The sequence below is a fragment of the Brassica napus genome, chromosome A4 (assembly GCF_020379485.1).
Source record: "Brassica napus cultivar Da-Ae chromosome A4, Da-Ae, whole genome shotgun sequence".
Classification (NCBI taxonomy): Eukaryota; Viridiplantae; Streptophyta; class Magnoliopsida; order Brassicales; family Brassicaceae; genus Brassica; species Brassica napus.
The window spans coordinates 2901588-2916322 of record NC_063437.1 but is presented as its reverse complement, the minus strand read 5'-3'; the positions used below and the strand labels follow the sequence as shown (position 1 = coordinate 2916322).

The 14735-nt window shown below is 35.7% G+C and overlaps 1 protein-coding gene across 1 annotated transcript; it reads right to left on the bottom strand.

Annotated features, from left to right (window-relative positions):
* Positions 1 to 312: 312 nt before the first annotated feature.
* BNAA04G03780D lies at positions 313 to 1422 on the bottom strand. The gene is made up of 3 exons (XM_013886870.3): positions 1294 to 1422; positions 1063 to 1168; positions 313 to 756 (listed from the first exon to the last, which is right to left on the bottom strand). The coding sequence occupies exons 1-3, from the start codon at positions 1327 to 1329 to the stop codon at positions 611 to 613; spliced, it is 288 nt and encodes a 95-aa protein (XP_013742324.1). The 5' UTR covers positions 1330 to 1422; the 3' UTR covers positions 313 to 610.
* Positions 1423 to 14735: the final 13313 nt, after the last annotated feature.

Sequence of the window (14735 nt, the reverse complement as noted above, 5' to 3'; positions counted from 1 at the left end):
AAAATATTCGGAGAAATGTTTTTGTATTAATGTTTTATTCATTTAACATTGAATATACTATATAGTATAGTTTCCCACTGACCAGCAGGGACAAAATATATAAATTATATTTAAACAGCCGTTTAGACCCAGAAATGTTAATTTGCTCTGGTTCGCCCAGTTTTAATCGATTCAGCTAAAATCAAAATGTTTCAAATGGGTTTGGTATTGTAGGCGACTAAGTTGTCTGACTTCTTTAGAACCATGATGGATAGTAGTTAATTTAATTTCAAGGATGATGTTGATCTGAATCTAACCCAAGAGCCAAGACCATAAACAAACATTTTATGTGGATATATATACATGATACATTCATATAACTAAAGCGCCACACGACTGGTCGATGTATGAGCGTCCGTTTTCTATCATCGTTATTTATACAAAAGCAATGGGGACCACGTACGTATAACGTACCAAAAGGAGCGTCATCACTCCTTTTTTCCCTTTCTTATTGCATGGACCGATGCGAATATAGAAGAAAATGGTATACATATAACATGCATGAAATCGTTTTCATGAGATTCATAGATATAAATTATATAAGGTTCTTGAGATCTAACGAACATCGCGATCAGTCGTCGGATTCTTTAGATGAATCCGATATTATCTTCTGGATCAACTGGGTTGTCTCTTCCTCCGACATTTGCTCTTGTTTGCTTTGCCTCTCTTCATAGGCCTTGAAGAACTCCTTGTTCTCTTTCTCCAGCTCTTTCCAAACTGTAAAACATTCAATTTAATATGGGCAAATAGACTCAAAATTAACTATTGGACAAAATCGATTCGAATATATACAGGTTGCAAGTACGAACTAGTTTTTAATTTTCTATGTAAACAAATTGTAAATTTGTATGTTAAAGGCACTTTATCACTAGTCTTTGAATTACACATGAGCACTTATTTATTGATGCAAAACATTCAAAGATTGATCAGTCACGTAAAAACATATATGTAGGTATGTTATATTATATGGCAAAATCAAATTCTACATGATGGTATAATTAAGAAGAGGAGAGAGAGGAAAACCAGTTGAGGTGATGACAGGAGTGATATTTGCATGCTTAAAGAGAGCTTCCACGCACTCTTCTTTGCTCATGTTGAAGATCAAACATTTCTCTATCATGTGGTGCACCTGTACATATAAAAAACGATTGATCCAAAGATATTGAGATATAAATAAAACACAAATAAAATCACTCATAAATCCTTTGCGAAGAAGAGTGCATATGGAGTTCTTGAATCATATAAACATAGTACCATGTGAATGTAAGAAGCAGAAGAAGAATCAGCCATTGGTAATAGAAACCCTAGAATTAACACTATAACTTAAAAGAGTGCCTTCTCTAAAAGACACTTGTGGAGATAAAGACACTCATATATAGAAGAAGATCACCCAAAAAAACAAGAAGACAAAAGAGTGTATAGTTGAAAGATGATGTGTATGCATGGGCCAGAAGTCCCACGTGGGAGATTGATCATAATTGGCTGAGAAAGGATTAGAAGAGATTTGTAAAATCACCCTTTCTCTCTTCTCCTTTGTTTTTTCTATTTCCATCCCACGCTTTATCCACGTGATCCATGGCCCACTCTTTTTACTATTTTCTGCAAAATTACACTTTAGTCATAATAATTTATTAATTTCCGTAATGTTCTAGATATCTATATTTTTAAGTTTATGGTTAATTTTATATTAGAATGCATTTTGTAGAGGCTGTAATAGCATGATTGATGAATGGAAGAAAACGAAATTTTAAAGTAGTGATAAATAAATAAATAAATGTCTTGAACAATTGTAGTTAACAGTGTTATTAAAATAGAATATAATTTTATTTTTTTTTGGTAAAAAAATAGAATATAAATTATACTGTGAAATCTATAACTTAAGTGTTAGCACTTTTTTAAAGCTTCCACCAAGAAAGAAAACTGTTGTAATTTATAATGTATAGCTAAGGTAAACTATACATGTGTGCGTTCGACTTTACATTTGTGATACGAAGTTTCTTATACATGTGGGCATATGCCATTAATTACAATACTCGAGGATCAATCCTTAAGGATAAATCAAGAGCTAATTCACTGGGAATGCATGTAAATGATAATTAATCTAAAATAAATAAGTTTAATTAAAAAAAACACTTAACTAAGATACAACTTAAAACTCGATATGACTAAAGCAGACTAAACCAAGAAACAAATGCAAGTAAAAGAAGCCAGCCAAGATTCAAAAGTAAAACAAACAAATAAGTAAATGAGAACCGAAGCTTAATGACATGCATAGAAACTAAATTACCTTGGGGTCAAGGTTAGTGACTTGGGTGATCCATGATATAAATTCAATCAATCGATGTTAATATTAAATCTATGAACACCCATTTAAGTAATACACTTTCATGAAAATATAGCTCTACATTAATAAAGCATTTAATATCCATTTTCATTAGTAATAACAAGCTAAGCATGTATAAATTTGCCAATAAATATTTTAATCCATCGGCTAAATATATAAAGCACTTGTAAAATTAATTTAAATATTATACCAAACACCTCAAGTTCTAGATATTGACTAGCAAGATGGAATATGTCAATAAGCAAGGATCACTGTAATTTAATCCCTAAACATCATAAATAAACATTTGTTCAAAAAAACATCATGAATAAACATTTAATCACCCTTATCCCCTAATCTAAAATGTCAAAGCAAACAACTCGCTAGTATTCATGATAACACATATAAATAGCCATGAGAATAATGTGCATATAAAAATAGAAGGGTATTAACAAAATAAGTAAAAGAAATTAAGAACGCTCAGGTATAAGAACGTTCTCTATGTATACGTAGGTCTAAGACAAGTACCATATATTCCACTAGCTACATAGAAAGATCATCAAGATTTCTCTTATCTGATACTGTAAGATATCTAAAGTAACAACAGTAAATTCACCAGTTTCAAAAAAAAAAAAACAATAATATTCAGCTTTCTACATGTTTAGTTGGTTAGTTTGCGTTTTAGCCTAATTGAGATCTATAGTACTCCAATTATTATATAGATTTCTTATAAATACTATTCATAAAATATCCATTGGGATATAGTAATACCGTCAGTCTATGACATGTGTAGTGTAAAGTTACGATGATGGTAAGCAAAAAAAAAAGACAAATTGAGCAACGCAGTTTTTGGTTGGGTAAGGTGGAAGCGGCAGATCAAAGTTTTTGACTGGAGGCCAATGGGCTGTTGACATGTCACGCATAATAATCTACATTGTGATCAAATAATCGCAAACGTGAGAACCAGCTGGATAACGTGGCGCAAATGGACATGCAAGAGAGAACGTTACGTAAAGAAGTCACAGACAAACACATTGAGATTTGAGGGGGTGTTTTTTGTCGAGATGTAAGGTTTCGGAAAGATCCATAAAACTCCGAGATTTAATTTAACTATACATTGCTTATCATGTGGACCTCTCAAAGCGAGTCCTGAAACAGCAACTATTCTCTCGAAGCAATTTCGAAAGAAAAAAAAAATTATTCTCTCGGATCATATTCAAAACCCTATTCATCACTTTCTCTCTCATATCCTTTCTCTCCAGCAAGATTACACACAAGAAGCCTATTCTCTCTCATCCACTTATTCTTTTGACCTACCTACTTCCTTATCCAACTCTAACCATTCATCATGATATCATTGTAATTTGAATCTATATAAGTGGGTAAACAGAAGGTTCCCAAATAATTAAGTAAATAGAACCCGCTAAAAACTATCCTAAATTTATTTTTTAAATCCCTTAATAGCTAATTAGTTAGGGTTAGCTTGAGCCGATTGCAAAATAATAAGTCTTGAACACGAAAAAAAATAAATAGTGAACAAATTAGCCCAAAGATAGACACGTGAGCCAAAAATATAAGCTGCTAACATGTGGCTAGTCTGGACCTACTTCCGTGGGTGCCAGGATACTCTTGTATAATTCAAAAAAAAAAGATCAAGCTAATTTTGGGGGTTCAGATCAATTCCAGTTTTTGGATCACACATAATCTCTAACTAAATGAATTTATCTACTTCAAACTATACACCTTATATATATCCTAATCCAATAAATCAAGAATTGTTGATTTCTCTACCTCTACCGTTTGACTGTTCCTCTCGACGATATAATTTGGTAGGGTTTCGAATTAGATCCTATTTAAGTCATACAAAAATGAAATATCACTCGAGACGAGACAGCTTACATAGACAACAGTTGCAAATAGAGACAAAGGTGGCGCAGTAGAGTCCTATTACTGCCTTCACTCAATTTTCAAACCAAAAGCTCTTTAAAAAGCAAACCAGTATTTGTCGCAAAGACGAGTGGAGATTCTATTGACCATAGCCACCCACTCAAGGGCACTAAAGCAGTTTCAGATTTCGTATTGTTTTGTTAGTGTATGGTGTGATTGAGTTTCATATACCGAATGAGAGCATGCCGTATCAGCAAAACGGAATAAGTTGGTTGTATTTTTTCCTTTGAGCCAAAACAAGTGAAAGACGTATGACATTATTGGACCTGGCAGAGGTATTCAATTAAAGTGCCTCGTTTTAAATATTTATACACATCTGAGCTATTTGGTTGCACTAATTAATTTAATCACGAGTAAAAAGAAAGCTTTGGTTCAATTAGTTTGTATCAACCCGTTGAATGATTCTTTTGGGTTTGAAATGGCAAATACTAAATATATATTAACACTTAAGTATGGTAAAATGGAACAAAATATTTTATATCTATACTATTAAAAGAGAAGGAATTCTAAAAAATCTACCTATGAAAAGTTGTTGGACCTATTTACTAGAACACTACAAGAAAACACAAGTTTTACGAGGGCAGTTTTCCTCGCTAATTCGTCGTAAAAGCAGTGTTACGACGAATTAGCGAGGAAACCCGTTTCGTCGTTATACGTTTGTCGTAACGCATATATCCTCGCTAATTCGTCGTAAGTTAGCGAGAAAATAATTTCGTCGTAAAAGCGAAGGAGGATATTTCGTCGTAAAGACCACGTAAAGATTCCTCGTAAGGACGTCGCTAATTTTCCTCGTAAAGACCACGTAAAGATTCCTCGTAAGGACGTCGCTAAGTTTCCTCGTAATTACCACGAAAAACTTTCCTCGTAAACCCACGTAAATAAATACTCGTAAAATTAACGTAAATACCTTGACAGCTTTCCACGTAAAGAAAACGTAAAAACCTTGATAGATTTCCACGTTATTTCCTTGTAAATGTTTCCTCGTAAAAACCACGTTAAGCTTCCACGTAAAGAAGCCGCAAAATTAGCTACGAATTTACTTCGTTTCATTATTTTATAGAAATATAAAAAATATAATTATAAATATAATTTAAATTATTTAAATTATTAATAAAATTAAAATTCTAAAAAAATCAAAACCAAAATATTTTATATATAAATAAGTTTTGAATTCATAATACAAGAACCGAAATTAAAAAGAACTTGGGTGGTCGTTAATTAATCGCCTCGTAGAATTCATCACTCCTCGCCTGAACATCCGCCTCGGCATGTGAGTCGTCGGTCGGTGACTGGCCTGGGATAGGATTTTGTTGTCGCATGGTCCTCAACAAAGTCGCCCATTCCGGATTTGTGGCCGCTACAACGTCCAAGAAGCCCTCGAGTCCACCCATACGAGATCGCAGCTGAGTAGAATCTCTACGCAGCTGAGTAGACTCTCTACGCAGCTCTTCGGACTCCCTACGCAGCTGAGAGACTTCATCATCCCGTCGCTGAACATAAGACGATGTCGCTCTCGGAACATCGTTGACGGAACCAATCCCCAACGTCCGTCCCTTTTTTTTAGGGACAACCTTAAAAACAAAAAATAAATTTTGTTAGTAAAAATTTAAAGTTAAATTAAATGAATATTTAAAAAAATTAAAATTTTAGAAAATTTACCTCCTCGTAAAGCTTATCCACTTCAGGTGTGGATAAGGTGACGGGTAATCCATCGGTGGACTGTTGGGTCAGCTGGGTCTGGCGTTCTTCAACCCGAGCAGCCAAATCGTTGTAGATTTGCTCGGACTTGCCATCTATAAATCGGCCCGCCTTGTTCTTGTGGGTCCTCTCGTAAAGTTGCATAAGAGACGGGAATTCTCCCGTCTCTTTGGCCTAAAAAAACATTTAAGAAAGTTGTTAATTAGAATATATATAAAAATATACTAAAAATTTAATATAATTAAATTTTTAATTACCATTTCCAAACGGACACCAGCGTGGGGTTTTTGGCCCGTAGTGTGAAGCATCGGCCCGTTCCCGTGCTCATCGACTGTGTTACGGGAGTTAGAGCAAGACTGGGCGATTCTAATGGAATCAGGAAGACGCCAATATCGGATGAGGCCATCCCAGACATCCGTGGTGAGCTCAGCGGGTTTGCCACGCTCATACCCCTTCACGATCCAGTCACCCTTCCAGTTGGAGACCGTGTCCAACAAGCGAACTTTCGCCTTCGCTTCAAACTTCTTCCTCACCCTCTCAGTGATCCCGAAGGCCCAATTATATTTTTGCTGTTGGAAAAAATAATTTATAATTAGTTTTTCAGAAAAAAATATATATATAAATAAAAAAAAATTTAAAGATATATATTTAATTAATAGAACTTACAGCGTAAATTTTGAACCACGTCTTTCTGACGTAGTGGGGCGTCATTTTCCAGTTCGGATGTGCCATGGAGAAGTAACCTTTTATCGTGTCGGTTACGTCCGATGCAAGACATCCGTCAATCCCCCACCTGAAAAATACAAATTTAAAATATAAATTATTTTTTAAAGTTATAAAATAATTTAAAAAGAATAAAAAAATAATGAAACATACCATAAAGTTCCGTCCGGTCGGTCGGGGTCGATGACTGGTAAACCTTCTCTGCCTGGCAGACGGAGAATGTCCTCTACGGTGTACTGCGAGTAAGGAGCACTCGGAGGCACCATCAAATCGGGATGAATCTCGGCCGCGGGCATCGGAGGTGCCGGCATCGTAGGAGGCACAGGAGGAGGAGGCATCTGGGGAGGCACGTGAAGAACCGATGGTGCACTAGAAGAAGGAGATCCAATGACTCTCTGAGTGTACTGAGTCTCGGGGACAGTCTCCTGACCCGAAGAACCGGGAGCTGAAGAAGACGACGGGTCTAAACGACTACCCGGCTCACCGAACATCTCTCTGTAATGGGCAGTAAGTCTACCTTTTCGAACCTGAGAAAAAAATTTAATTTTTTAAATTTTCGTAAACATATACTTCCCAACATTATCCACCTAATCAACACTAAATAACATAAGATCCGTAAACCTATCTAAATTCCCTATACTAACCACCTAATCTATCCTAAACTAATCAAACTAGAGAGGAATTAGAGAGACTTACCATTGCTACGAATTAGGGAGGAAGTGGAGAGGAAGTGGAGAGGAAAGACGGAGCGAGCTCGCTCGGGATATATATAAGATTACTTGTCCTCGTAATTTCCTCGTAAACTTACGAGGAATTACAGAGGCCCGCGTTTTCAGTTACGACGAAATAGCGACGAAATACAAAGGCCCGCGTTTTCGTTAACGACGTTTTTACGACGAAAAGGGTTACGTGGAATTAACGAGTAACCAGTTACGAGGAATTAGCGAGCCTTTATTTTCTATAAATACCCACAACTTTCCTTCTCAAACCACACACACAAGTCCACACACACAAGTCACACTCCTCACCAAAATACTTTTCAAATTAGAAATATTTGAAAAAAAAAAGAAAAGAAGATATTAGAATTTATGTGGGTGAGACTTAAGTCTCGCCACATATAATTCTAGTATCTTTCTTTTTTTCTTTTTTTCTAGTTTTTATACTATGAGGAAGTAGCAAGTCCCGCTTTTCACCAATTTAGAAAATTTGGAAAAAAAAGAAGAGAAGAAGATATTTGGAACTCATGTGGTCGAGACTTACGTAAGTCTCGCCAAATGTGATTCAAACATCTTTCTTCTCTTCTTTTTTTTAGTATTTTTAATATTTTCGTCGTAATATCGTCGTTAGTTTACGACTCTTTTACGACGATTCTGGCTTACGTGGAATTAGCGTGCCCCGCTTTTTTAATTTCGTCGTAAATCCTCGTGGCCTTACGAGGTGTTTACGACGAAATCATCCTACGTGGAATTAAAGAGTGCCTCCTTCGTCATTTACTTTACGTGGTATTTACGTCAATTTACCTTACGAGGTCTTTACGACGATTACGTCCTACGTGGAATTAAAGAGTGCCTCCTTCGTCATTTACTTTACGTGGTATTTACGTCAATTTACTTACGAGGTCTTTACGACGATTCTGTCCTACGTGGAATAAACGACGATTACGTCGTACATTCGACGTCAAATTACGAGGAATTAACGAGCAGTACGTTTAAATCCCTAAAATCCGAAACCCCAAACCCCAAAACCCCATATTCCTTATCTTCTACTTCATATATTCCAAACCCCATGTTTATTTCCATTCCAAACCACAATTCCCACATTTACTTATTTATAAAACAAACTCCCACAATTTCTTATTCATAAAACAAACTCCCACATTACCTTATTCATAAAACAAACTCTCACATTACCTTATTCATAAAACAAACTACACAAAATCAAATACATCAATCGGATACATCGACATTCTCGTCATCACTAGAAATATCATCATTTTCATTAAACTCGTCTTCTACAGCTTCGTCTGTGGCATCATCGGTAAGATCTTCGTATTCGTGATTATGCGGATCAATGAGAAGGATGTCATCAACTTCTTGTTCAGGTTCCTCGACTTCATTTATCTGTTCTTCTTGCAATGGTGGTTCTTCTCCACTGATGATTCGTCCTCGAGGTGTAACTTTGATCACTGCTAACCAATTTATACCCGAATCTCTCATCCGAGGGTATGGAAGGAAGCTAACTTGGTCTGCTTGTGAAGCTAAGATGAAAGGCTCGAATTTGTTGTACCGACGTCCACCGTTGACATCAACTACACCAAATTTGTTAGACCGAACACCTCTGTTGACGACGGGGTCGAACCATTCACATTTGAAGATGACGCATTTCAGCTTCAGTATCCCTGGAAATTCGACTTCAATAATCTCCGTCAAGATCCCGTAGAAATCTGTTTCCCCTTTCACACATATTCCATAGTTACTGGTCGCCCGCTGTCTACCATACTCATATGTGTGAAAAGTGTAGCCTCGTGTGAAATACATCTGTGATGTGGTGACCTTTACAAGTGGAGATTGAATTACTTCGTGTAACCACTTAGGATAATCTGCATCGTCGTCATAATCAACCTGCAAAAATAAAGAGAACATTAAAATACAAATCATGTATGAAAAAATAGTTTGAGTTATATAACTGATTCCGCAACCACTTAATGAAGTGCTGATCTTTCCTTTTGTCTACGTCACTTGTGGATATACCAGGAAATGTTTCTTCGACTTGAGAAACAAATAGGCTGTAAAATTAATCACATTTCATAGGAATGAATCTCTTGCAATTATATAATTAATTATATGTGTTTTGAAGTGTCCATATATGTTACCTTTCAAAATAACGCATCAATGGATCCTCGCAATTGAGTAGAATATAGGTGTGTGCACTATGAGCGTCTTGTTCACTCGACCACCAAACCTCTTTAGACTTCCCACCGAGTCGTCCAATCTGGCTAAAGATGTCTGGAACACCAGCAACTGCATATGTTGGCGCAACTCCACCATCATCATATCTTCTTGGAGCTCTTCTACGGGTACGTACTTTTGACGCAAAGTAGTACGATGTGAAGTGAGAAACTTCTTCCGTCAAACTTCCAGCAATTATAGAACCTTCAACTTTGGCGAGGTTCTTTGCTTTTCCCTTCAAATATTTCATGGCTCGCTCATACTGATACATCCATCCGTAATGTACAGGTCCACGAAGCAATGCTTCATATGGGAGGTGGACAGCTAGATGCTCCATGACGTCAAAAAATCCAGGAGGAAATATCTTCTCCAAGTTGCACAATAAGATGGGAATGTTCTCCTGAAGCTGTTCTACAACTTCTTCTTTAAGAGTGCGTGTGCTCAGATCCCTGAAAAATGCTCCAATGCCTTTTATATTCCAAAAACAATTAAACACATTGTTAGTCGTATATTATTTTGCAAACTAGACCGTTATAAAATTATTGTGATATAAAACACTACGAACCTGCAAGTGCTTCATGTACGTTTGTTGGAAGTAGCTCCGCAAATGCAAAGGGCAGTAGTCGTTGCATAAAGACATGACAATCATGACTCTTCATCCCAGAGAACTTTTGACCCTTTTCAACACATCTAGAGAGATTTGAAACATACCCATCGGGGAACTTCACTTCTGATGCCACCCAGTTGAACAACACCGACTTTTTTTCTGAAGACAGTCTGAATATCGGAACGGGAACTTGTCCATTGCTTTTAATATGTAACTCGCTTCTTGAGCAAATATCCGGCAAGTCCAACCTCGATTTTATGTTGTATTTTGTCTTCCCTGGGACATTCAATATTGTATTCATGATGTTCTCAAAAAATTCTTCTCTATATGCATCACATCGAGATTGTGGCGCAGAAGAAGATCCTTCCAATATGGCAACTCCCAAAATATACTCTTCTTGTGCCAGTTGTGATGAACACCGTAAGAATCAGGCATATTACGAGGGACATGCCAATTACCACCCCAACGAACTGTTTCGTTAGCTCCGTAGTAGTCGATTTGTGCTTCAATTTGTTCTCCAGTTAGATATGGTGGAGAAGTGTCTCTCACAACCCTTTTGTGCCTAAACAAATTCTTGTTTCTTCGGTAAGGATGGCCAATGGGAAGAAATCGACGATGACAATCAAACCAACTTGTCTTCCTACCATTCTTCAGTTGAAACGCATCTGTCGTTCCATTACAATATGGACAAGCTAATCTCCCATGTGTAGTCCATCCAGACAACATCCCATATGCAGGAAAGTCACTTATGGTCCACAAAAGCATAGCTCGCATCGTAAAATTCGTCTTCGTTGAACATCATACGTCCTCACCCCTGTTGACCACAAATCCTTCAACTCTTTTATCAGTGGTTGTAGGAAAACATCCAGGGACCTTTTTGGATGGTTCGGACCAGGTATCAATATCGTCAAGAATAGCAACTCCCGTTGCATGCACATCTCCGGTGGCAGGTTGTATGGCGTAAGAAAGACTGGCCACAATGAATATTGTCTCCCTGACATTCCGAACGGACTAAATCCATCTGTGCATAATCCGAGATACACATTCCGGCTATTGCTAGCAAAATTCGGATGTACTTTGTTGAAATGTTTCCAGGCTCTTGCATCTGATGGATGAGTCATCTCACCATCCGTCTAAGTATGCTCGGCATGCCATCTCATCTTTGCAGCAGTCTGCTCTGATTGATACAATCTTTTCAATCTGTCTGTAATTGGTAGGTACCACATCCTTTGGTACGGTACCCTATTACGTCCCCGTCCTTGCGGCTTGAATCGTGGCTTCTTGCAGAATCGACATACTTCTAGCTTCTCATCATCTCCCCAATAGATCATGCAGTTGTCGATGCAGACATCTATCATCTCCGAAGGCAACCCAAGACTATAAACTAATTTCTGAATCTCATAATAAGAATCAGCAGACACATTGTCTTCCGGCAAATACTCTTTAAACAAGTCCGCCCATTCGTTCATGCAACTTTCAGGTAGATTGTGATCAGTTTTAATATTCATCATTCTAGCAGCCAACGACAATTTAGAGAGACCTTCTCTACAACCACTGTAAAGTGGTTGATTCGCCGCGTTTAACATTCCGTAAAACTTTTTTGCATCTATATTAGGTTCTTCATCTTCATCATGAGCTACGAATGCATCAGCTACCATATCATGAACCCTATCATAATCTACCATCTCCTCCTGATGGTAACTATGTTCATTATGCAAATGATGATTAACCGGTTCTTCCTGAAAATTGCTATTACTACTACTAGCTTCATTCTGATCATAATTATAACCTTCCCCATGTTGAAACCAGATATAGTAATTTGGCGTGAAACCTCTATTTATTAAATGCTTCCAAACATTTTCACGGTTTGCCAATTTCGAATTGTTGCATTTCCGACAAGGACAGAACATCTTACCACTTTCTTGGGCGAGCGGTGTTGAATCTGCTTGGTGCATAAATGTCTCCAGCCCCGCAAGGTATTCTTTCGTCACTCTCCCGTTAGCATCTCTATGCATATACATCCAATTCCGCAACTCGTAAATAGTCCCAGAGCCAGCCATTTTTTTTTCTTTCACGTTTTTTGTTGTTGGTGTGTTTAAAATGATGTTCCAACATCCATATTTATAGAAAATTTCGAATCTGGTAGTTGTAATTTTACTATGAAATTACGACGAAAATTAATTGTATGGCCAAAAAAAAACGTGAGCCACCTACCAAGTTGGTGGATTCAAAATTTCCTCGTTAAGTACACGTAAAATATTTCGTCGTAAAGCACTCGCGAAATTTACGAGGAAAAACTATTTCCTCGTAAAAGCCACGTTAATTTACATCGTCTTTACGACGAATATTTTTTGTCGTTAGCTTACGACGAAATAACGATGCTTTTCTTTCTCAACGTACTTTCCTCGCAAAATCAACGTTTTTTTACGAGGATTATTTTTCCTCGTTAAACTTCCTCGTTAAAATTACGTTTTCTTGTAGTGGAAACTTAATATTTGAAATTTACTTTAATCAGTCAAAATATATCAATATTATTAAAATATGATCTTTCCTAATATTACTCCTACAATATCTCTGTATCCAACAAATTAATGTCATAATCAGTTAAATTAGTTATAATTTTTTTTATGTTATTTAGTTAATCACCATTCACCAGTATGCAATATCATTTACATATAATTTCCACTCCATCGCCGTCAATTCATAAGTAGGTCTACATATGAATTCCATTAGTTCATACCACACAATCTTATTTGTGCCAATTGACACATCTATTAATCCACACATTGCAAAATTATGAAACTGAACACATACTATATTCTAAGTTTCAACCAACCCGATGCTAGCCATCCAAACCAAATTACACAATACTAATTTTTTTGAAAAATATATATGTTTTCCTATCTAAAAATCTCTCATACATAATATGCACATCTTAAATGTAACCAATTACAAAACTATCACAACAAAGTTTACCATTCTAAGTTTATATATCAAACCATTATAACTATCAAAAATAATTTATATAACGGTCTAACCTTCTTAAATAATTTTAATATTATTTCGGGTATTTAAGATCCAAAAAATTCAAAGTACATGAAAATTTAAAAAAAATATTTGAAAATCCAAACAAGCACCCGGAAATATTCAAATACCAAAAAACACCAAAATTTTACTTAAAATCTGACCGAGGAACCAAAAAATACCCAAAATTTTATCCAAATATCCAAAATATATTTTAAAAAAATTTGAAATTTTACTCAAAATATGAAATTATATTGAAAACCAAACACAAAAATTAAAAAAAATATTGGTAATACCGAAAACATATTTGAAATACCCTAATGTACACAAAACATTTTAGATAGTTTAGGTACCAAATTAGATCTCGGGTAAGACAAAAACTTAAATCGAGATCCACAGGTCCAAAAAATATCTAATATGTGCTTTGCCGTGGACCTGAATTCGAACCAGACCTATATTATCATGTCGATTTTGGTTCGATTTTTTGGGTTGGATGATATGTCAGGCCTGAAAAGAGTTACATAAGAATGTACATAAAAAAATTTAAATAAAGTAACTCATAAATTATATAATTTAAATTTACTTTTTAATATATTACGATTTTGTAACATAATAGTATATAACAATTCTTAAATACTAATTCATTTCAAATTTGGTTTATAATAACAAAACCCGCGCTTTCGAAGCGCGGATCAAAATCTAGTTGTTGTTATATATATACTCATATGTATTTTAAAAATTAATTAATTACTCATTGTGTTTTGTGCTATATACACAAATTGTTCAAGCTACGAAACAAAACCTACGGCTCCACTCATATAGTGGATCCAAATTTACGTTCTGATTGATCGTTGGACATCGATTTAGGAAACTCTTACTATTTTGAAAATCTCCATCCTACCAATATACCACAATGAAATTTGATAAATCTTGAAAATTTTAGATATGTAATTTATTTCATCTTCTCGTATATCCAGAATCACCACTAATAATATCATGTTTGAAATATAAAATCAATTTTTCTAAATGGATTTGATTTAGTAGTGACCTTGAGTATATTCTCAGCACATTAAATTGTGGTGGTAGATGATTGATAGAACACTAGAGCTCGAGTTTTCTAAGTTTAATCATTGTTGGCTATTGTGAACATCTTAAATTGCAAATATATATATATATATATATATATATATATATATATAATGTCTTAAGGGCCAGTCTCCAATAAAAATACAAAATGGTGTAACACTCCATCTCTGTGGAATTCTTGGTCACGAGGCGGCTCTTATGCGACGATGGCCGGCTATGGTTCATATTTGTCTTATCAAATAAGATATACAAACTCATTAATAAATTAAAAAACGCGTCTCAGTAATTTATGTATGAAATAAAATTTAGACTCTTAAGTGTAGTGTAGGCATGGACATAT

Coding starts and splice junctions, on each gene's coding strand:
- BNAA04G03780D (XM_013886870.3), bottom strand. CDS start 1,329: ATGGCTGATTCTTCTTCTGCTTCTTACATTCACATG. Junction 1,169..1,293: donor CTGCTTCTTACATTCACATG/GTACTATGTTTA, acceptor TTATATGTACAG/GTGCACCACATGATAGAGAA. Junction 757..1,062: donor TCCTGTCATCACCTCAACTG/GTTTTCCTCTCT, acceptor AATGTTTTACAG/TTTGGAAAGAGCTGGAGAAA.